The 23443-nt window shown below is 41.3% G+C and overlaps 1 protein-coding gene across 3 annotated transcripts in view; it reads left to right on the top strand.

Annotated features, from left to right (window-relative positions):
- Positions 1-23443, top strand: part of Tti1 (TELO2 interacting protein 1) — a 47214-nt gene that overhangs the window by 9920 nt on the left and 13851 nt on the right. For all 3 annotated transcript variants that reach the window (XM_076851832.1, XM_076851835.1, XM_076851833.1), the window contains exons 2-5: positions 8308-10642; positions 15194-15391; positions 18706-18854; positions 21961-22101. In XM_076851832.1, coding sequence (XP_076707947.1) covers positions 8347-10642; positions 15194-15391; positions 18706-18854; positions 21961-22101 — 2784 coding nt within the window. In that variant the 5' untranslated portion in view covers positions 8308-8346. The remainder of the gene's footprint in view (positions 1-8307; positions 10643-15193; positions 15392-18705; positions 18855-21960; positions 22102-23443) is intronic.

The following is a 23443-nucleotide window of genomic DNA, read 5'->3' as shown; positions in this document are numbered from 1 at the left end:
CCATATCCCAGTATCACTTTTGGGCCAGAAGACCCCTGTTGATGTTAACTGTAGAAACATCAGACTTCACAGCAGTGCCACTTTAAATAATCAGGGTTGCACTTTATAGGAGTAGAATCTAGGACTCATAAGGCTCTAAATCTTCAGACAGTTCCTTCTGTAATTGACGTATTGTCACACAAGTATGATTTCATGGCCATCCCATAAAGCTATATGATTGCCTTTTATAGTTATATCAAAGTAGCAATGTGTTATACTGTCTTTCTTACAGAAATCTGGTTTATATATTTCTGAGCCTTAACCCATTCTTTAGAAGATCTCTGTGATAAATCTTCATCTGTTTAACATTCCATTGAGAGAATATACCACAATATCCATTCTACTGTAGATGGCATTTGAGTATCCTCCCTAAAGGGTGATTGTGGTGGTGTATTCTAGAACACATCTTCTGAGAAACTATTCATCTTCTGTTGGGTATATATCAAAGAGTGGAATGGCTAGATCATAGAGCACACCTATATGTACCTTTAGACGAACAGGTGCCGCAAAAGAATTCCTGAAGTAATCATGCCAATTTACGCATCAACCAGTACTGAGAGTTCTAGTCGCTTCATATCTTTGCTAATGTCTAGTATTTTCCTTTCCTTTTTTTTCCTTTATTTTTTCAATTTAGCCCTTCTGAATTGAATTTTCTTCACTCATGATGTTGAATAGCCTTCTGTGTGTACTAGCATTTGTATATCCTTTGCTGTTATAGATCTGTGCAAGTCCTTCTCCATAGTTCTGCTGAGTTATTTTTTTAATGGTTTATTTCTAAAATATTTTATATATTCGGATATGAGCATTTTGTTAAATATACAGCAAACATCTTCCTGACTTTGTAGGTTGCTTTTTCATCCTCAGAATGGTGTGTTTTGCTGAACAGTTCTTATTTTTATTGTTATCCAGTTTTTTTATTCTTTTCAGTGCTGGGGATTAAAACCAGGGCCTCATGCATACTAGGCTAGTGCTCTATCTTTGAGCTGTATCTCTAGACCCCCTTTTTATATTTTCTTTGGTGACATGGTCTCACTAAATTTTGCAGTCTGGCCTTAAATTTATAATCTTCCCGTCAATCTCTTGAGTACCTGTGGTGTGCCCTACCACACCTGGCCAATTTTTTTCCTTTTCTGTATCCTGTTTTTATATCCTGTTTAAGAAATCTTTTGCCTACTGCAAGCTCACAAAAATGTTCTCCTCTGTTTTCTTTGGAAAGCTTTCTTGTTTTCCATTTCACATTTAAACCTGATATGAGATGAAATCTTGACAGAGAAAGACACACGCATGAATGCACTCGAAAACATACACACACACACACACACACACACCATCATCCTTATCTGCAGTTTTGTTTTTATGGTTTCAGTTACCTCTAGTTATCCATGGTCCAAAAACATTATTAGTCTTGACTCTTTAAGAGAGATCACACGCACATAATTTTTACTCTAATATATTGTTATAATTGTTCTGTGTCATGATTATTGTTGCTAATTTCTTAATATGCTTAGTGTATTAATAACTTTATCATAGACATGTATGTATAGGAAGAAACAGTGTATATAAGGTTAGGTACGCTCTGGTGACTACTAAGTATTTTTCATATGGATAGCTGGATGATGTGGCACCTCTAAATGAAAAGACTCTTCTTTCTCTCACTTCATTTCATTGTTTCCTTTGTCGGATGTGTTGACCTAGATTTGAGCTCTGTTCTATGTGTAGTTCTATTTCTGGACTGTATTATTCTCCAATAATCCATTTATCTTTCTTTATGCCAATTACACACTAATTATTGTACCTTTATAGTCAATTCTGAAATGAAATAGTATAAATTTTCTAATTTCTTTCCTCTTCTTCAGGATTATCTTTGCTACTCTAGGTCATTTACACTTCCATAACATTTTAGAATCATGTTACGGAAGTCCTGCTGGGGTTTTGCTTGAAATTATCTTGACTTTACCAATGGTTCTTTTCCAGGGGCAGTATTTGGGCTCCACAAGATACTTGGCCCTGGCTGGAGACATTTTTGGTTGTTACCCCTGGGGGAGTGCTTTTGGCATCTTGTGGATATATGCATGGCCAAAGCTCAAGGCCAAGGAAGCTGCCAAGTAGCCTACAATGCACACAGCACAGCTTTCCACCAACAGATGATTATGCAGCCCAAAATGTTAATAGTATAACTGCTGAGAAACTGACTTAGTGTAGCTCCTGTTCTAGTTAGACTTCTGTCTGCCCTCTTAGTGTTTGTTTTCTGTTTGGCTCATCAGTTTTGCTTTTTCCTCATTTTTGTCTTCCTTTGGATTAATCAAAATTTTTATTCCATTTTTACTGCCTGATGAACTTGTTAGGTAGATATCCCTTTACAATTATATTAGAGTTTATCCTGTAGATTTAAACATGCATTCAACATCTTGACATGCTACACTCTAACGCAAAAGATTTTACCATTTCCTGATACTATATATAGATGCTTAGAACACAGCTCCCTCCCCTTCCCTGCATTCGGTGCATTTTTATTATCTAGCATTTTAGTTTTATATACACCTAAACTACAAAAGACATAATAGTTGTTGCTTTATACAGTTAATATTCTTTTTATTGACATATTTTATTTCCTTCATTCCTACCTACAATGCTGTGCTTCTATATTCATTTTACCACTTTATGTTTTCCTTTAGTGTAGCTCTCATAGCAGTGAATTTCCTCTGTTTTTTGTTTGTCTAAAAACATCTTTATTTTACTTCCCTCCTCCCTGTGAGGGATAGAGTCTACAGCCTCACAAGTGCTAAGCAGGTGCTCTATCATTGAGCTAATGTCCCCAGCCATACCTTCATTGTGTTTTTGGTACCGGGGATTGAACTCAGGGGCACTCAGCCACCTCCCCAGCCCTATTTTGTATTTTTAATTTAGAGACAGGGTCTCACCAAGTTGCGTAGCACCTCATTTTTTCTGAGGCTGGCTTTGAACTTGTAATCCTTCTGCCTCAGCCTCCAGAGCCGCTGGGATTACAGGTGTGCACCACCGCACCTGGCTATACCATCTGTTTTAAAAAATGTTTTTGTACGGTATAAATTCATAGTTGGTAGTTATTTTCTTATAGTATTTTTTGATTTCTAGATTTTGTCATTTCAGTTGAAAAGTCAGCTGTCAGTTTTATCGTTTCTCTGCTTTTAAGATTTTACTCTTTGTTTTTGATTTTCAATAGATTGACTGTAATGTGTCTGTGTGCCTCTGTTTGTATTGCTCAACTTGGGAGTTCCTGAATTTCTTGAGTCTGTGGGTTGATCTCTTTCATTTGTTTTGGACATTTTAGTATTGCTTCTGCTTTATGTACTGTCTTCTGGGACTCACAGTGGGACCTTTCGGTATATCCCCCCTGCCTTTTATCACCTGTGTTTGCTATTATTTTTCCTTTGGTTGAGATTGGGTTGTTTTTTTGTTTTTGTTTTTGTTTTTTGTTTTTTAAATTGGTCTGTGTTCCAAATCATCAATCATGTCTTCTGCTAAGTCCAGTTTAGCAGAAGACAAACCTGATAAAACCTTGCCTTGAGTTCTTAATTATAGATACTTTATTTCTCTGTTTTACAGTGTTCATTTGATTTTATTTTTTAATAGATTCCAACCAATTTTGTGGTAAAATTCTTTACCCTTCTACTTATTTACTTTATCCGTATTTTCCTTTTGGGTATGTGTATTTACTTGAAAAATGAAAGATTTTCATATTTATTTTAAATAAAAGTTTCCAAAAAATAATAGTTTGTAGAGAATATTTTATTTAAAAAACAAAAAAGTAATTGAGATTTATACCACCATATTTTAAACATGTTTTAAAAGTAAAAGTCTACTTAAATAAACTATAATCCTGGAATTTAATAACTATGTAGTCACCTTTTAAGTATAATTATATGAGTTCAATTGAATTCATGTTAGAAAAACATACCTTGAATTCTTTAAATTGTCTAGTTACAACTTGTAGCTTTAATATCTTCAAATTACAGGTAAAAAAGAAGATAGCAATAAGTAACATCTTTTTTCAAAAAAAAAAAAAAACAGTGTTCCTTTCTTTCTTGACTATATTAATCTTGTTTATTTTAAAGGCCTTGACTGCTAACTCCAATATTTGGGTTGCCTAAGGGTCTGCTTTTATTGTCTGTTTTTCCTCTTGATTATCAATTCTGTGGTTTATATTCAAAAAATTCTTATTGTGCATAAGACATTGAAAAGAATCTTAGTGGCACTAGGAAATATTACTTTCCACCAGACAGAACCCTTCTCTGTTCGGTTAAAAGAGGTGGGGATCTGAACACTTGAATTTAAGGAATTAAGCTGGGTCACTCGGGACTGCAATCCTGAAATGGCTCAATCCTGTCATCCTTGTTGATAGAGGGTGATTCCCAGGGCTTTCAGTTGAGAACTTCAAAGGCAGTCTGTCTCCTTAGACTTGAAAGACTGTCAGGAGTCAGCTCTGCCCTTCCAAGGCTTTCAGCTTAGTTCTTTAACCTGCTGCTTCATGTGGATTCAAAATTTGCTAAATATCTTGAGGAGATACTAGCCAAGTATTGTCTCCCATTTTGTCACTTTAACTTTGATGAACACCCAAATACCTACTGTATTCTTTGTCCCCAGCTGCTGAAACCTTGCATTTTGAGGTCCCTCAAGGATGTAGTTATGTCTGTCCAACCTCACATGACCATTGTGGATTCTCTTTCCTTATTGATAGCCATGCCCTAATCTTGAGTCCATGTCCAGGATCAGTAAATGTACCAAGGGCAAAAAAAAAAAAAAGCAACTGATTGTTGACTCCCTCTGAACATTCTCCCCTTGCTAGGTTATTAGTTCAGGTAATGAATACTTTAAGAAATATTTTTGTAAATTATTGGACTTTGTTAGTCTTCAACATGTGTCGACCTGCCACTCTGTACTATATCCTACTTGAAAGCAGAATTTGTACAGTTGTTGTCAGGTATCACATGTTCTTGCTTCTAGGTTTAGAATTGCCGCTGCCTCAAAGAGCCCCGGTATAAAGTAGGTGAGACACGTGCACAAGTAATGCAGCCTGTCACTGTAATAGAGGTGCATACAGTGGTAGGAGAAAGGAGACAAAAATGAAATAGCACCATCTTTTTAGAAGTTGTATAATTTTACGTGATTATTGTTTAGCATTCAGGGAGTGAATCAAGAGTGAAGAAGTTGGTGAGATAAGCAGGGCCTAAAGGCAGAGGGTCCTATAAGCTATGGTAAAATGTGTTTGTACTTTCATCAGGCTGTGGGAAAGTAGTTGAAGAATTTTAACCGTGGAGAAGTGTGATCAGAAAGATCACATGTCAGTTTGAAATGTGGATTCAAGAAGGGCAGGCACAGGAGACAAGGGACCTGAGAGGAAACTGTTGCAGTCAGTGCAGTGTGACACGTGGAATTACCATCAGTGGCGAAATGGAGGGAGTGGTGGGATCAAGAGGGAGGTAAAAGAAAGCAGAGATACTAAGGTTCCTGGCTGGAGTGAGGACCATAAATCACAAAGGAAATATAATAGAAAAAGCAGATGAGTTCAGTTTTGGACAATGTGTGTTCCCATTTCATCAGTGCTGTTATAGTTTTTGTCATATCATCTGAGGACATAGTTTGGACTACCACTTTGGGGCCCCCACGTTATCTTCATGAAACTCTTAAAGTGAATAAGAGAGACACAGAGCCCCAGGCTATTGTCCACACACCAGAGACAAGAGACCCTTAGATTTTGTTTGTTTTATGTATTGAGTTTCCACTTAAACATTTTATTTGAAGAAAATTTTTCCTTGCTAAAAGAAAAAAAAATTACCATTGTTTCCTTTTTCACTCATCTTCCCATCTTGGATCTCTGTTTTGTTTGAATAGCGCCCATTCTCAGGCATCTTCTCTAGTAAAACATATGGGTGATTCTTTCTCTAAATCCTTGCATGTTGTTCTTCCACCTTGACAGGTGAATGACTTAGCCGTTCATAGGGTTTAGAGGCCACAACACTTTATTTATGATCAGGTGCTATTCCACTGTCTTCTAGGATCCATGGTTGAAGAGGAAGAGTTCAAAGTCAGTCTCTTTTTCTTTCCTAAGTTATTTGTTTCTTCCTGAACATATTTATGATTTTTCTCTTCATCTTTAGAGTTCGGGAATTTTACTTGAAATCAACTAGGTGTGTATCCTTCAGGCTTTTCAATATCCAGATAAATCTTTTGACAACTAAGGGAAATGTTTCGGGTGTTTGTTTGCCTTAGCTCCTCCATCTGTTCCTTTTCCCCTTCCAATTTCCCAGTTATTTACACTTGCTTCTCCCAGATCTGTCCCACAGTTCCCAGCTTTTTATATTCCTGCTCAGAGTTTTATGAAAGTTCTACTGGATCTTCCAGGTCACTCAGTGGGTCTCAACAACTAACATCTTCCTCTTCTGTTGCATCAATTGAACTCTTTTGGTATGGAAACTCTTATGTTTTTAATTCTAAGAAATTTGTCTGTCCCATAATTGAACTTCTTTAATTGGTCTTTTTAATCAAATTCTTCTCTGCCTCTTTTAGTGGTTCTGTTATCGAAGATTGACCACCTAGAGGAGTGCTGAAATACTCTTCCTGCTTTGGACTGCTGGGTCCCATTAAGCAGTTATCATTCTTTCCCACTCATTAGCCCAGTGATACCTTGTGCAGGGGAGATGGCACAGCAGCCTCTGGATCATCAGTGTGAGAGCTGATGCCCATACCAAGCTTTGTGGCATCCACACATGGCAGTTTCCTAACCTGCAATAAGGAGGATTTGATCTTCCTTTCTCTAACTTCTTGGGGACACAGAGACTAGGAGATTTCTTCTCAAGAAGCCACACAGAGGCCAGCAGTGCCCTTCCTCACAAGGGTCCCTGGAGCTCAGTGGACCAGACTCTCTAGGGTTTAAAGAGTCCCATTTATGCCCTAGAGATCCCTGTTGATGGAGAGAGGAAGAAACCCAACTCTAGGTTTCTGTGGACTGAGCAGGTCTTGGCCCACACCCACCAGTCACTACCTGCCTGCAAGTCCTATAGCCACTGGGACCAAGAGCACTATTGAGTTGTGGGTAGACCGGCAGCAGCAACTTTCTTAACATCATCTTTTCAGAAGCCATAGCAAGCAGAGAAAAAAAAAGAGAAAGACCCCCAGACTAGATGATCTGTAAACCTCCATCCAGGGCCAAAATTTTAGGTTATACACAGCTTCAGCTCAATCCTCCATACCCTTGAGCCGCATTTTAAAGCTTCCCAGCAAGCCCTGCTTCCCCAGAGGGAATAGGAGACTTTTCTCTCCTCAAGCCCTGTGTTAATCCCCTTTCTTGTTCACGGTCAGTCCATGACTTTGAATTTCTCCTCACAAACAAAAGAAAGACTCTCAGGTATTAAGTTGCTCAGCTTCTGCTTCTACCTATAAACTCATCTCCTTTGCCTGCCTTTTTTCCATCCTGCAGGAATCTCTTCTCCCAGGATTTCTGTGATAATGTACCCTCCTGGTTTCCCCATCCCTCTAGGTACTCCCATCTGTTTTTGCATTGCCTTCAGTCTCACCCAGCCCTGATCCTTATTCTGTATTCCCAGCTGCCAGGGGGTCTTTTAATTGCATAAAGTTGATCATATAAGCCACCCACACTAAAAAACCTCTCAATGACAAGAACAGGCAAAAGGACTCTCTCGTCATAGAAGTCAGGATTGTGGTGGGAATAGGAATTGATGCACAAGGGCCTGGGGGAAACTTCTTGATGCTAGAAATATTCTCTGAATTGCTTTGGGTAGTGCTTCCATGGGTCTGTACATAATTTACTGAGCTTTACATTAAGGCAGCATGTTTTATGCTATGTATTCCTCAACTTTAACAAGATAAAACTTTCAATTCTCTGTCACCATCACAGTTAAAATCCAAACTCCTTAGACTAGCCCACGGGTTCCTGTTCATTCCTCCCCTAAGTTGTGTTCAAGCATCATCTTTCTGTGAATCCCATCCTGGCTTTTGCAGGGATATGATTCCTCCACACGCCCTGAGGATCCCACGCTGAAGTCTATCCTAATCCTTAAGAGACTCTCATAACTCTGTATTTACTTCCCTCACTCGACTGGAGGCTTCTGAAAATAGCACCTATCTCATTTCAGTTTTTTTCCTCCCCTAGTGTCTTAGGCAGTGGCTGACACATAGGCTCCCTTAAATGCCCGTTGAATGAATGAATACAAGTTCATTTCATATTTGCTTTGAGCTTGACCCTCTTTATCAAATCATTCCTTCCTCCAGCCTACAGGATGTTCCCTCGGTGAGAGGAAGATTCGCACAATGGCAGTTTTTGATACTCCTGAGGAGGCCTTTGGTGTCTTACGTCCAGTTTGTGTTCAGCTCACAAAGACACAGACAGTAGAAAATGTGGAACATCTGCAGACACAATTACAAGCCGTGAGCGACAGTGCCCTACAGGAACTTCAGCAGTATGTCCTCTTCCCCTTGCGATTTACGCTAAAGACCCCAGGTCCCAAGAGGGAGAGCTTGATTCAGAGCGTGGTAGAGTGCCTCACATTTGTCCTTTCTTCAACATGCGTGAAAGAGCAAGAGCTTCTCCAGGAACTCTTTTCGGAACTTTCTGCCTGTCTATATTCGCCCAATTCCCAAAAACCTGCAGCTGTGTCAGAGGAGTTGAAATTGGCTGTGATCCGGGGACTTAGCACCTTAATGCACTCGGCTTATGGGGACATCATTCTGACTTTTTATGAGCCCTCCATTCTTCCTCGATTAGGATTTGCTGTGTCTTTGCTGTTGGGCTTGGCAGAACAGGAGAAATCAAAGCAAATTAAAATTGCTTCCTTAAAATGTTTACAAGTTCTACTCTTGCAATGTGATTGTCAAGACCATCCAAGGTCCTTGGATGAGACTGAGCAACAGCAGCTGGGGGATTTGTTTGCTTCTTTTTTACCTGGAATCTCAACTGCACTGACGAGAGTTATTACAGGAGACTTTAAACAAGGCCACAGCATCGTTGTATCTTCCCTAAAGATCTTTTACAAGACAGTGGGGTTCGTTATGGCTGATGAACAACTCAGGAGAATCTCGAAGATCCCAGCAAAACCTGCAGTGGGGCACAGAGTTGCAGAGCTAATGGTTCATAGGGAAGCAGATTGGGTAAAAAATACTGGTGACAAGTTGGCAATCCTTATTAAAAAGATAACTGAGTATGTTGCAGTTCACCCACACTGGAAGGTGAGGTTGGAACTGGTAGAACTTGTGGAGGTCCTTCTTTTGAAGTGCAGTCAGTCACTGATTGAGTCTGCTGGTCCCCTCCTGAAGGCTTTAGTGGGCCTAGTAAATGATGAGAGTCCTGAAGTCCAATCCAAGTGCAGTAAAGTTCTGAGACATTTTGCAGATCAGAAAATAGTAGTGGGCAACAGAGCCCTTGCTGACATCTTGTCAGAAAGTTTACATTCCCTTGCCACATCTCTTCCTCGCCTAATGAACTCCCAGGATGATCAGGGCAAATTCTCCACTCTCTCCTTGTTTCTTGGTTATCTGAAACTCTTGGGCCCAAAAGTAAACTTTGTTCTCAACTCTGTGGCCCATCTCCAGCGCCTTGCCAAAGCACTCATCCAAGTTCTAGAACTAGATGTGGCTGACATCAAAATTGTGGAAGAACGGCGTTGGAATGCTGAAGACCTGAATGTTTCCCCAAATTCCTCATCTGTGCGACCATGGAACCAAGTCCAGAGGAGATACTTCAGATTCTTCACTGATGAGAGAGTGTTCTTGCTCTTACGGCAGGTTTGTCAGCTTCTTGGTTATTATGGGAACCTTTATTTACTTGTGGATCACTTTATGGAACTGTACCACGAATCTGTGGTTTACCGGAAGCAAGCCGCCATGATCCTTAATGAACTGGTTACAGGGGCTGCTGGACTGGAGGTGGAGGATCTGCATGAAAAACATACTGAAATGAGCCCAGAGGAACTGAGAGGGATTGTGACATCTATACTTGAAGAATATACAAGCCAAGAAAACTGGTATTTGGTTACCTGTATTGAAACTGAAGAGGGAGAGGAGCTAATGAAGCAGCCAGGTCTCCAGGCCATCACATCCAATGTACACACCCACCAAGTTCTGTCTTCTCCAGCCTTCTCAAAGCCAGGTCCCACTATCTGCTCCTTGAACAGCAACATCTGGCAAATATGCATCCAGTTGGAAGGGATTGGCCAGTTTGCGTACGCACTAGGAAAAGACTTTCGTTTGCTCTTGATGTCAGCCCTCTATCCAGTACTGGAGAAAGCTGGAGACCAAACCCTGCTCATTAGTCAGGTGGCTACCAGTACCATGGTAGACATTTGCCATGCTTGTGGCTATGACTCCCTGCAGCACCTGATCAATCAAAATTCAGATTATTTGGTGAATGGCATCTCTTTAAATCTGCGCCATCTAGCTCTGCATCCTCATACTCCAAAGGTCTTGGAAGTCATGCTGCGGAACTCAGATGCTAGCCTGCTTCCTTTGGTAGCAGATGTGGTTCAAGATGTCTTGGCCACCCTGGACCAATTTTACGATAAGAGAGCTGCTTCCTTTGTCAGCGTTCTGCACGCCCTGCTGGCAGCGTTAGGTACATTGAAAGCCCGTTTTAATGCTGATTTGGGGGATAGGACTCAATATCCTAGTTTGCCTGGTGTTATTGTTTCAGTGTTTATGGTTATGCAATGAAGGACGTTTGAGAGGTTGTCTCTTTGACAACTCTTTGAAAGAGCCACATGTTATGATGGGGTTCCAGTGTTTATTTTTTATACTTTCAATAATCTTATCAATTATTGAACCCCCCCCTCTGAGCCAGGGATATAAACCCTATAAGCTAAATATAAACATTTTTATTTCACAAAAAACCCAAGGCTCAGTGAGATCCTATTTAGCTAGGTCACACAACTAATAAGGGATAAAAATCAGGATTTATGACAATTGTATTCTTTGCAATACACCAAATTGCTACTGCTGATATTTAGTGTTAGCAGTATCTATGCTAATGGAGAACAGAAATAGCATGAATAATTCAGTCCACAGATGGCTAGAACAATACTGTCCAATAAAACTTTCTGTGATGATGGTACTACTCTATATCTTTTCTGTCTGATACAATAGCCACTAGCCACACGTGGCTAATACTACTGGGAAATTGAATTTTTAATTTCGTTTAATAACTACACATAGCTGGTATGGTGGCGCATGCCCACAATCTCAGTAACTAAGAAAGCTGAGGCAGGAGGATTGCAAATTTGAAGCCAGCCTTAGCCACTTAGCCAGACCCTATCTCAAAAAATAAAAAGGGCTGGGATGTAGCTCAGTGGGTTTCATCACCTGTACCACAGAAATAATAAATTATAGCTACGCATAGTCAGAGCAGACCTAAGAATTCCCTTTTAACCTTTTAATTGAGTGAGTTGGTTTGCAGTTTTCTTCCCACAGATGTTATAGGGTGCCTATTGGAAATGTTAGCTACCGTTAGAATGTCAAAATTTTGGACAACAAGAAAAAGAATCCCTCAACTGGACAATCAGTCTTTGAAGGAAAAAACAATGAACTGCGGTGCCTTTTATCCAGAGAGCATATCTGCATGTTTATTCCAGTACTACTGATAGCTTCTGAGGCAAGTGGAAAGGTCTTTGATCTCATTTTGGTGGATGAAACGCCAAGGCCATGTAAGAGACTTTCTCATGGAAAGTAACTGGGGCAGGGACTGTGCTCTGCCCCCTAGGTAATGCTATTTCCAGTGTTCATTCATTCATGAACATTTATATACAGCATAAATGTTCTCAATTATTAACAATAAAAAGTGTTTGCCAAGTGTCAGATACTGTGCTAAGTAATGAGAATACAGCTATGGACAAGATGAATAAACTCAGCACCGTCCTGCTACTGCAAGGAGATGATAAACAAATCCTTAAACAAGCTCACTGCGGACTGTGATAAGCACTGTGAAGGAAGCAGCTCCTGGATGCAGGAGAGTACCAGAGACAGGCTGCTTTAGGTGGAGTGGTCAAGGAGGACCTGTCAAAGTGACATGACACTAAAACTGACATGACACTAAACCTGAAGGATGAGGAGAGCCCATCAGTACATACAGGGCTGTCATGAGGTTTATATGATTTGTAAGAATATTGAGGCAAAGGGAACAGCAGGTATGAAGCCTAGAGGAAAGAAGAGGATTAGGGTATTTGAGAATAGAAAAGAGGTCATTGTGGAGAGAGTGGTACAAGGTGCAGTTTGGAAAGGAGGGCAAATTCTTCCAGGCCTCTTAGGCCAAGGAAAGGAATTTGGAGTTGACTTTGCAGTCATTCACAGTCTTACATGATGGCAACAATCACTGGGAGGCAGCTGTGAATGAAGCCCAGCCAGGCCAGCCCTCATGGAGCTGCCTCTTGGGACTGGCTGGCTGCAAAGCTGCTCGGACAACCGCAGACTAGGACCAGCTCCGGGGGCCACATAAACCCCAGTTTCACTGCCTTGGGGAACTACACTGCGGTTCAGTTTGAGGTTTAAACAGGCCTATGAAATATATCCTCCTGAGAGGTTTCTCAGTTTGGGTCTTGAAAATTGAATTGCTTTAGATTGCTTGATGTCTTTGGACATATCTAAAGAAGGAAAGTCAAATCCTGTGTAGTGCCTTTTTTTTTTTTTAGTTGAGGTGGAGGAAGGAGGGTATCCCCTGCAGAAGGGAAAATGAAGATGATCAAGATTGGCTCTGGAACATTGTAAGAGAACAAGCAAAACTGGAGATAACATTTCTGCAAGTCTTGAAATAGCCAAGAATACACTTGAATTTTGAATAGTAAGTAGTGGAGTTGGTACCATCACTCACAAGTCAAAGTAGCATTTGGTGCTAGCATTGCAGTTTGTCCTCAGTTGTCTAACTGCTGGCCTCTCTTTGAAGACGAAAGTGGCAGTGTGCTCTCACAGACCTTTTAGGTCTTAAAAGAACCCAGTACATGTTTTAGGAAACTGAGGACGATACACCGTGCGGTGCCTACAGTGACTAAAAGGCAGTAGGTGCCATAGAGAGGGCAAGAGCCAGCAGAAGATCACTGCCTACCCACAGCTAATGATGGGCTGACTATTCATCATAGGAAAAGACAGAATAACTTGGAAAATGAGAAAATGTTAATGACAGATACTCCAGAACCTGGAGATTGTGCCACATCCACCCACACAGGACCGCTCATTCTTTTTACGGCTGCCTTGTATCCTGCTGTGTGGATGCACCATTCTTTTTTTTTTTAATATTTATTTTTTAGGTATAGATGGACACAGCACAATGCCTTTATTTTTATGTAGTGCTAAGGATCGAACCTGGGTCCTGCCCGAGCTAGGGGAGTGCTTTACCGCTGAGCCACAATCCCAGCCCTTGCACTATTCTTTATTAACCACCCCTTTCTTAGGAGATGTTTGGTGGTTTCCAATATTTTGCCACCACACACACATGCACACATATGTTGCAGCAGATATCTTTATAGGTGAATATTATCAGTAGGGTAAATTCCTGAAAGAAGTGCTAGTTTAAAGGATATTACAGTTAGATTTTTGATTGAGAGTATCAAATTGCTCTCCTAAGAGGTTGTACCAATTTAAACTCCACCAGCGATGTAAAAGAGTGCCAATTTTGCCACGCCCTCACCCACACTGTATATTACCACGCTTTTGATCTCTGCTAATCCAATAGGAGAAAAATGGTACCTTATTGTAGTTTCAATTTGCATTAAGAGTGAGTTTGAGCTTCTTTTCGTATGTTTAAAAGCCATTAGTGAGCCAAGAAATTTTAACATCTGGCACTAGCCTAGAATCTAGAAATAATCTTTGCAGCGAGTCCTGTCCTAACCATGTAAATGCTGGGTCCAGGCTTTAACTCTTTAGGAACCAATCCCTTTGAATGAACTTAATATCTGATTTACACCTGGGAATGGGCCATTAAAGAGATGTCATAATTGATTCTTCTAGATAGGAACCTCCAAATACTGGATCGAAGGCCCTTGTTTCAAGTTCTTGCTCTGTGCTCCTTGGCCTGTCATCTCCATCTGCTGTCACTCTGACCCTGTGCAAATGCTCCTTGATAAAAAGGAGGTTAGCAGGTGCTAAAGGCCATCCCAGTCTCTCCCTGCTGTCTGCAGAAGGCAGGCCCTGGGCCACAGCAGAGTTTCTCAGTTCGATGGGATTTTTGTTGTTATTTTATTAAGTATTAGGTCTTTTTTGAAATTAAGCCTTTGAGGGACCTTAATATTTAAAAAACGGATGAAATTAGAGTTGCTCTGGTTGAAGAAGAAATGGAGACCCCAGGATCTACCACCACCACTTTTAACGTGGGAAAATGGTGTCCTCCCTGTTGTGATTCCTGGGACATCAAGGTACGATATGAAAACCCCTGGAGTCAGTGATGTTTAAGGTTGGTTATGTGATAATACACCAGAGGTATTAGAGCATCACTGAAGAAGGGAAGGCTTTGGAGAACAATGGCCAGCCTTCCAAGGCAGTTGATGTGGAAATACAGGTGAGACTGCCCTTTCTCAAGGTGCTGTGGAGCCTGTCTTTACTACTGAGCAGTATCCTATACTCAGAATTTTGTCACTTGTACATGTTTTCCAATCTTCTATGTTTTTTTCAATCAGCATATATTTTGAGCATCCACCCTCTATGCTAGCCATGTTAAAGTATGTGTCTAGGGGAGAGTCAGATACCAGGCAATACACACAAAGTAAACACATGGTTACCTGCCGTGATGAGTTGATAAAAGGGAAAGACATGGTGCTAGGGAAGAGATTGAGTAAGTGATCTGAGTTAGAGTGAGGAGTGAAGGGATGGCTTTACTGGGCAAGTTCTAATTATACTGAGACGAAAAGTGATTTCAAATTAGAGGTAAGGTTAAAGGGGAAGTGAAGTATTTTGAACAGTAATGGCATGCACAGTTTCTCATGGAGGAAAATGCTTGATACATTGGAAGAACTGGAATGTAGTTATCAGGTAACCGGAATGGTAGAAAATGATGTAGAGACAGGCAGGGAAGCCTAGATGTGGGGGGCTATGCAGGCCATGGCAAAGAGTTTATTCTACTTATAAATTACTAGTGCCTATTATTATTAATGATCAAGCTAATCATTACAATACTATTTACATACAGCTCAGTGGTTCCCAGACACAGGAGATATGGGGCAACTCCAAGAGCAAAGTTTAGAGGCAGAGGGAAGTCATTCATGCCAAACAGCAGCACCTCTTGAGAACAGCACTACGGCGGAGGACATTGAACAGTTTGTGCTGAACTACCTCAAAGAGAAGGATGTGGCAGAGGGAAACGTCTCAGCTTTTGACAATGAAGAAGGTAACTACTATTTATTTTGCCTTAACTAGTTCTTTCTCTTTGAAACAAATTATTGTAAAAATAATGAAACGTCATTCCAGAAAGTTTGAAAATAATCACTCATAAGCTCACCATACTAATATAGCCATTCTCCTTTTTCTGTGTGATCTTTTTCCATTCTGTTTTATTACAAACCTATTCATAGGTGATGGCAGCCACAGTTTTGGTTTGTTTTCAGTGCTAGGGTTGGAACCCAAGGCATGGTGCATGCTAGGCGAGCTCTTCCACCGAGCTAGGCCCTCAGCTCCCTGCAGCCATAGTTTAAATGCAGCATACACTTTTTGCATCTAGTTATATGCAATGCTTCATGTTGCTATGGAGTTTTTATAATTAATGTTTTAATAGCTGCTGCTAAGTATCCATTCCCCCTTGGGAAGTTGAGGTTGCTTTGCTTTCTCTGTAATAAATAGAGCTGCAGTGGATGATTCTGGGCACATGATCTTTTCCTTCTTGCATATCTCTTCATAAATTCCCAGAAGTGGAATTTCTGGGTCAAGGATATGAACCTTATTTAATGCTTGCCAAATTACCTTCCAGAAAGGTTGTATCAATTTATACCTTTCTTCAGCAGTGCAGGACTGATACTAGTTTGACCATAACCTAGCCAACATTGGCTTTTACCAATTTTGCTTTTTCCTAAATTAATAGGTAAAGTTGAATATGTTTCTCTTATGCTTCTTTCCATGACATTGTTCTCTTATGCCCATTGTCTCTTCATATGCTTTATCTATTTATTTATTGGTAGGAAGAGATTCTTACCTGTTTATATGATAAAGGAAAAGAAAGTTCAGGCTAGTAGCAGCTCTGGCCTCTTGTTTTATTCACAAACTCAATCTGGAGCTTCAGGTCACAAAAGGATTAATAAATTATTAGAATCTCCTCTGCAAATATAAAATGCCAAGTCATAATGAGCTTGGTGGTCTCGGAACTATCCTAAATTGAACTGAGTCCCAAATTAGTTTGTTAGGTTGAAATTGAGCAGATTTCTTTTCTTTCCCCCCCCCCCCCTTTTTCAGCCCCCCTCCATCTTCCCTTCTCCTTCAATCTATACTGTGAGATTTTGTTGAACTGAAGCCAATACTTCCAGGATAACAGGAGTTTGATGCACTAACTACAACAAATTTCTTCTAAACAGAAAAGCATCACAGAGCACAAATAATGATTAATGCAGAGTTGAGTCATTGCTGTCCCCAAGGACAGAGTTTTCTGATTAGAAAGATATCTGACAGGCTTTTTCTACTCAGGTTTGTTTGTTGATCCAGTCAATCCTTTTTGTGAACTATACTCCTTACCCAAACCTAGGAGCCCTGAAGAAGGGAATGTATCTTGATCCTTTGTAATCCAGATTTACCATTCTGGTTTAAATTTTAAGCATTGTCAGTGAAGCTCTTCGTTCACGATTAGGTTCTTCCGGTTCTAGTGGATGCTGGCTAAAGCAGACAGAATGAATCAAACCCTCTTCCAAAACCAGAAAATCCACATCCCTCAAATAACATTCTGCAGTAGGTGAATTTCAAACAACAAACCCTGCTCTGGGGAAAAAGCCTAGCCGTAGCATTCTTAGAATTACCATTCATCAAGTGCACATCACATACTTGGCATTATGAAGAATGTTCGGCTTGATGCTGGTTTGACAAGAGCATTTTGTTTTAACCACATAAAAGCACCTATCCAAGGTCCCTTCCTCCAAGAAATCCCAGCATTCTACAAATGGATTTTCATTTATCTTTTTTTTTTCTCTAAGCATCTCTTAGAGAAAGGTGCAGCCTCTATTGTAAGATTCTGGTTTTCCAGTAGAGGAAACTGAAATAGGAAAAAAATTAAGGGGCAGTACTCAGCTCAGCGGAAATGAGTACCGTTGGTAATAAGGGTTTAGGGACAGGGGTGAGTGAGGCTGTAGGTAGACAGGAAAATTTTTCAGGATAGGGATTTTGGCCTAGATTTCGTGCAACCCTAGTCTTTCTGGTGTTGTTTTAACTTATAAACTTACACCTGTCTCATGCAACACAATTCTTTAGGCAGTGAGAGAATGGCAATAGTTGGTGACATTGTGTCATTTAAGTGTCTGAACAAGTAGATGAGATATATATGCTTTTCCCCTTTTATCTGAGTAAGCTAATGTAGGATGAGATAAATTGCTGATAGGTTGTGGAAGCAAAACTTGCATCAGTCCCCTCTGGCCAAACCCCATGTACTCTCGCAACAAACAGTCCTGGTATCAGTTTGCACAAAGATGAGTGAGGCTTGACACCGGCAGTGGAAGAGCTCGGGCTGGTGGGAAAGATGGGTGCAAACTCCTCTAGGCCAAGGGTGGACCAAAAGGAAAAAGAGGGCAGAGAAAACCCAGCTTCAGCACTCTAAATTAGAACTGTGGCCTCATAGGTTTTTATTTAAATATTTATTAATTGAAAATTAGAGAGGAACAAAGGTATAGGAAAAAATTTAAATCACCCAATATCTCACAACCCCACTATTGATATTTTGTCATGCTCCTTCTCATAGTGCTCATGCACATTTTAATATCATACCTTTTTCTTTTAACAAGGTGTTGTTTCATTTGTCATTAAAATCCATGCATTTTCCCCTTGTCATTAAAACCCTGATAAACATAAATCTGAGAGACCTTGTAACTCACCACTGTTGCGCTGGACAGGGGTTTACAAAGCCATTCCCCTGTGAGTGGACAGAGAGTGGTGTGCTGGTGGAACATGGTACCTGAGACTGGGAAATTTATAAAGAAGAGAAATTTACTTTCTTATAGTTCTGAGGCTGAAAAGTCCAAGATCAAGGTGCTGGTAGCTCAGTTACCTGATAAAGGCTGCTCTCTGCTTCCAAGATGGTGCCTTCTTGCATCCTCCCTAGGGGAAGAACTCTTTGTGCTCAAAGGCAAAAAGCAGAAATACAGGTGAGCTGCAGGAAGCCTCTTTTATAATAGAGGCTTGATCCTGTTCACATGAAGAGGAGTTCTCGTGGCCTACCTACCTATTACATGCCCAACCTCTTGATACCATCACACTGGCCATTAAATTTTAACACCTGAACTTTGGAGGGGACGCATTTAAACCATAAAAGAGTTTTTTCCAGTTTTTAGCTAGTAGTTAATGCTGTTGCAAATATCCTGACTTGTACAGCTTGACCCAAATTTCAGATGGTTTCCTTAAGATCTGCTCCTAGATGTTTTCCTGTAAGTGTCATTTCTGATTATAAAGCTCAGGATCAAGCTGGATTTGGATACCTCTCAAAAACCACTGTCACCAATCATGCTGTTTTTCCAGAGGAGTTATCAGACCCTCCCAAGGTGGACGAGAATGACACCCTTCCAGATGTGGAGCCGCCACTGCCAGTGCATATCCAAATAGCCAGGGACGTGATGGAGCGCTGCATTCACTTATTGTCGGATAAAAGTCTGAAAATCCGCTTGAAGGTCAGTGTGCAGCCCCTTCTCTGCATTCACAGAGCAGCAGGACTGAGGTGTAGTCTGGCTGGCAGTGACTATGTGGATAAGTAAGGAACTTCCCTTATCTCCTGGTCCATGTGTGGTGGCTAAGAGAAGGCATCAAGAGGAATTTATCTGAGGGATGACATTTTCACATCTTTCTGTGTCAGCTCAGATGCCGAGAGGGAACTGAGTCCCCTACATTAAAAAAAAAACCACAAAGTTATGAGGATTCATTGAATCTCCAAAAGAAAGAAAGTCATTGCTTTAAAAGGATATCATTTTCTGAGCTGACTAGATGCTGGATGAGGGTTTTAATACTTTAAAGTGGTCATTTTTGCAAACCTGCCCCTTATCTCTGCTTCTGTTTCTATTTTCATCCTAGGAAAAGCCCCAGCACTTTCTGTAACATTACACACTTGTTTGTTGGCAGTTTCCCAAGTAAACACCCCATCAGCAAAGACTTGGAATAAATCACAGGACAGTGGGATGAGGTGCTAGTGGGGGCCATTGCTTTCAGAATCATTTCAGAGATCATACACCCAAAAGGAAAGCAACATTCCTCCCGACCTACAAGCTGGGGGCAGAAACAACTGGCTTAGTGACTCACTCTAGCGCTGAGAGCACATTGGCTTGCTTGGGGTAGGGGGCAAAGGTAGGAAACCCTGATCCACAGATGATCTCACAGGTAGGAAACGCCTAAGTCTGAGTTTCATAGAACTTGTTTGGTCTTCCCTAATACCTCCTTTTAGCATCCTTGTATTCCATTCAGCAAGTGCTTTTCCAATGTGTGTTACACATAAAACTTCAATGTAGGTGTTTGATACATTCAGCAAACTCCTGAATATCCTTCCAGATTTTCCCTTTCATGGAGGCTTTGTAGCAGCTGTATAAACACTGTAATTAAGGGTGTCAATGTTGCAGTCAGACATACATACTTCAGTTCAACTCTTGGTGTTGCTTCTTACCAGCTATGTGACCTCAAGGAAGTCAATTCTCCATTTCAGGCCTTTTAGTGTCTTTGTAAAATGGAAACAAGGATACCTACTTCACAGGTTGGTTGATTGTGAAGATAAAACTATTAGTATGAGGTGGGCATATAATCATTCATTCATCACTAAGTGTTAACTGAGCATTTGTGCAGGTCAAGCAGAGGCTGTATAGAAAGGCATGATCCCTGTCTTCATGAAGCTTTCTTGTCTGTCGTGGGGCAGTACACAAACACTCCAAGTCCAGGAGAAATGGTGTGAAGGTATTAAGCAGGATCTATGACAGAAAATAGTAATTTAACCAAATGTGAATTGGGAACCTACTCTACAACAAACCCTGTTGAGTAAGACAGAGCTTACATTCTGATTTAGACTAGCTGGTCCCAGGAAGGCCTCTCTAAAGTGGTAACATTTCTAAAGGTTGAGGAGTCATTATATAAAGGAGTAAAAGCAGGGAGAAGACCATTTCAGACAAAAAGGGGACGTGTGCATCTTTGAATTAGCAAAATATGATCTAACTTTTCCAGTTACTGACAGAACTCAGTTCAGAGCCAGTCAGGGATGCCAAAACCATTTCTGCTACAGTACTTTGCTCTCCTCTCTACTACTGAGCTCTCTGATTTCCTTGCCAGTCACATCCCAAGGGCAGGACCTCTTCTGGTTCTGTTCCAGTCTCAGAGTAGGCTCCCAATAAGGCTTAGTGAGGGTGGACTTCACTTGCCTCTGTGCTCCAACACGCACCTCTACCAAGTCCGGCTGCAGCAAACTAACGGGGGGGCGGGGGGGGGACAACTTGTGTACCTTGATACAGCAGGAATGGGAGCCGTTTATTGTAGGACAGGAGCGGTATTTATACATTCCACACAGATTATCTAATTAACATAAACTAGATACAGCAGTCAACCAATCAGGAATCTCCACACTTAATGGCTCACTGGCGTTTCTTCATAAATCACTCCCCCTGGCAAAATGCCAGGCGCCATCCAGACTTGTTTACAGACTCTAACATTTGCTAGGCGCCATCCTGACTTGTTTACAGACCAGCACACCTCAAGAGCACTGTGAAGGCTGCCCAGCAGCACTGTTGCAGATTGTTTGTGTTCAGAAAAGTAAGAGATCAGGAAACACGTCCTCTAGGAACGTCAGCAGTCAGGTGCATCTAGGTTAGCCCCAGGCCTCTCTGCCAGCCTGGGTCTCCAGGCAGCAGTAGCACCACTTGAATCCACGAGGCCCCTCGACTCACTCCCGCTCCATCACCCCTGTCGCATTCCGTGGACCTGCTGCTCTCATGTTGCTGTACCTGAGCCTGAGTAGCTGCATTTGATACCTCTTCCTTTCCCCTTTGTGCAGTCTTCCTGCAAGTTAAGCTGTTCCAGTTCCAAAACAGATCTCAAATCTTTTTTCTGCCTCTGCCACCATCCCGTGGAAACATGCCTTTTGTGGACTTGTGCTACAGCCTCCTTCTCACTTCTCTGTCCCCTTCAAGCCCCTTCTCCACTCAGCAACTAAAATGACCTTAAAACATGAATCATATTATGTCACTTTCCTACTCAAAACACTTGGATGGCTCTCCACTGCACTTAGTACAAAATAAAAGACTCTTAGTACAAAATAAAAGACTCTTAGTGTGACCCTCTTGTGGCCCAGCCCCTCAGTCATGAGCCATAGGATCTGTCCTCATCTCCTAAGCACAGCAAGCTCAGGGTCTTCCTCGTGGTGCCAGCTGTAGAACACACCCACCCTGCTCAGGACTAATGCCTGCTCAACTCTAAGGTCTTGTTTTAGGAGCTGTTCCTCAGAAGCCTTCCCAGCAGTCTCTGCTTTAGTTCTTCCCTTCCGCCCTTTACTTTCCTTCTTGACACAATTGGTAATCTTCCCTTTATTTGGTTGTTACCTAATTAAGGTCTTTCCCCAGCTAACCATACACCCTGTGAAGGCAAGGAAGCCTGTCTGTCTTCTCCCTATGTGTCTCCCTAGTACCCAACCTAGCCTATAGTAAACAGTTACTCTATATATTTCTCAACCTTACTCTTAAAATGGTGACCCAGGCCCAGTATCTGGTTTCAAACTTTTACCATCTAATGAAATCATGTCTCTTTTTTCAGGTCTTGGATGTGCTGAACTTGTGTGTCGTGGTTCTGCAGTCACAAAAGAACCAACTCCTTCCCTTGGCTCATCGGTCCTGGCCCTCACTGGTGCACCGACTCACAAATGATGGCCCTTTGGCAGTGCTCAGGGCCTTCAAGGTACTGCACTGAGGTTCTCACTGTCCATCAAGGGGGTGGAGGTTGTCAGCCCAGAGGTCCTCAAGGTCTTTGCATCTCTTTTCTGTTGGTTGCATGTCACAGACCTTGAAGAAAGTGTAGAAAAATAAGGACAGAAAAGAAAAGTCACTTTCCTTTTGAATTTGAATCAGGATGAACTAGTAAAGCAAAAGGCCATCAATTTTTTATTGAGCATCTGCCATGTGCCAGGTGGTGAACTTGGCACTTCCCCACATGTGAGCTCCTCTCATATCCGTCAGGGTAAGCGTATGGGCTCCACTTTTGGCAGAGGAGAAAACAGGCTCGGAGAAGTTAAGGAAGTGTCTCAAGATCATACAGCTAGTGAGCAACATACCCAGACCCATGAGTTCATGCTCATGTTCCTTGCTCTGCACATGGTTCCAGGTTTCTAGTGAAGCTAGCATGGGCATCTTCTGCCCAGCTGAAACACTTTGGGTGAAGCCCAGAACCACCCGTTTTAGGGGCCTGGGAATACCTATCCCATCCTTCTCATAAGGTTGTCAGAGATAAAATGAGACTCTGATGGAGTGTTTTAACCAGCTGAAAGCCTGTGTAGATGCAGTGTGTTATTCTCCTTGACTTAGCTTGGCTTATATGAGCACATGTATTTTAGCTTATATATTTATATCCTTCTTTGTTCTAAAAAGCACTTATGACATCCTACAGAGATACATTTACCATGGCAAGCTATCGTAAATTAGAAGCAGGAGAGCAAAACGAGACAAAGGAAAAAAATACGTGGGGATACGAAGGAAGCTGAGAATGCACTGAATATACTTGGCAAAAGTAGTAAGACCAAAATACCAGTTTACATTCAAACACATAAAATTGTTAACATGTTTTTCCAAAGCAGAATGCATACAATGACGTGTTTGTGTGTATGTCAAGGGGAAGGAGAAAGAGGGGGAAGTATTACTAAATCTTATTTAAATGCACCGTTTTCCTTTATGAAAATTAATAGGTTATCTGAAATGACAGCGAGTGTAGAAAAATGAAAAAACCATCACACTGTGTGCACTGAAACTGAGGCTGCTTTCCGCACACAGACACATTAATGACACCTGAGGCCGGCGAGAGCCTGTGCAGTCCAGCTGAGGGGCCTGCAATGAGTGTCATGTTCTCTGCAAAGTGGGCAGCCGCTCTGTGCACCGGTTATGCCTTACTTGCCAATTTTTAAAGAAATTTCTCTTCTCCTGTATACTCAGCCTTGTGCAGCAGGGCAAAACATTTCAATATGTTCTGCTAGAGAAAGTTTAAAATGAGACATGCAAAGAAACCGCCTGTTGTGAAAGATAGAACGAGG

The sequence above is a fragment of the Callospermophilus lateralis genome, chromosome 3, assembly GCF_048772815.1.
Source record: "Callospermophilus lateralis isolate mCalLat2 chromosome 3, mCalLat2.hap1, whole genome shotgun sequence".
In the NCBI taxonomy this organism is placed as follows: domain Eukaryota; kingdom Metazoa; phylum Chordata; class Mammalia; order Rodentia; family Sciuridae; genus Callospermophilus; species Callospermophilus lateralis.
This window is presented reverse-complemented; position numbering and strand designations above follow the sequence as displayed.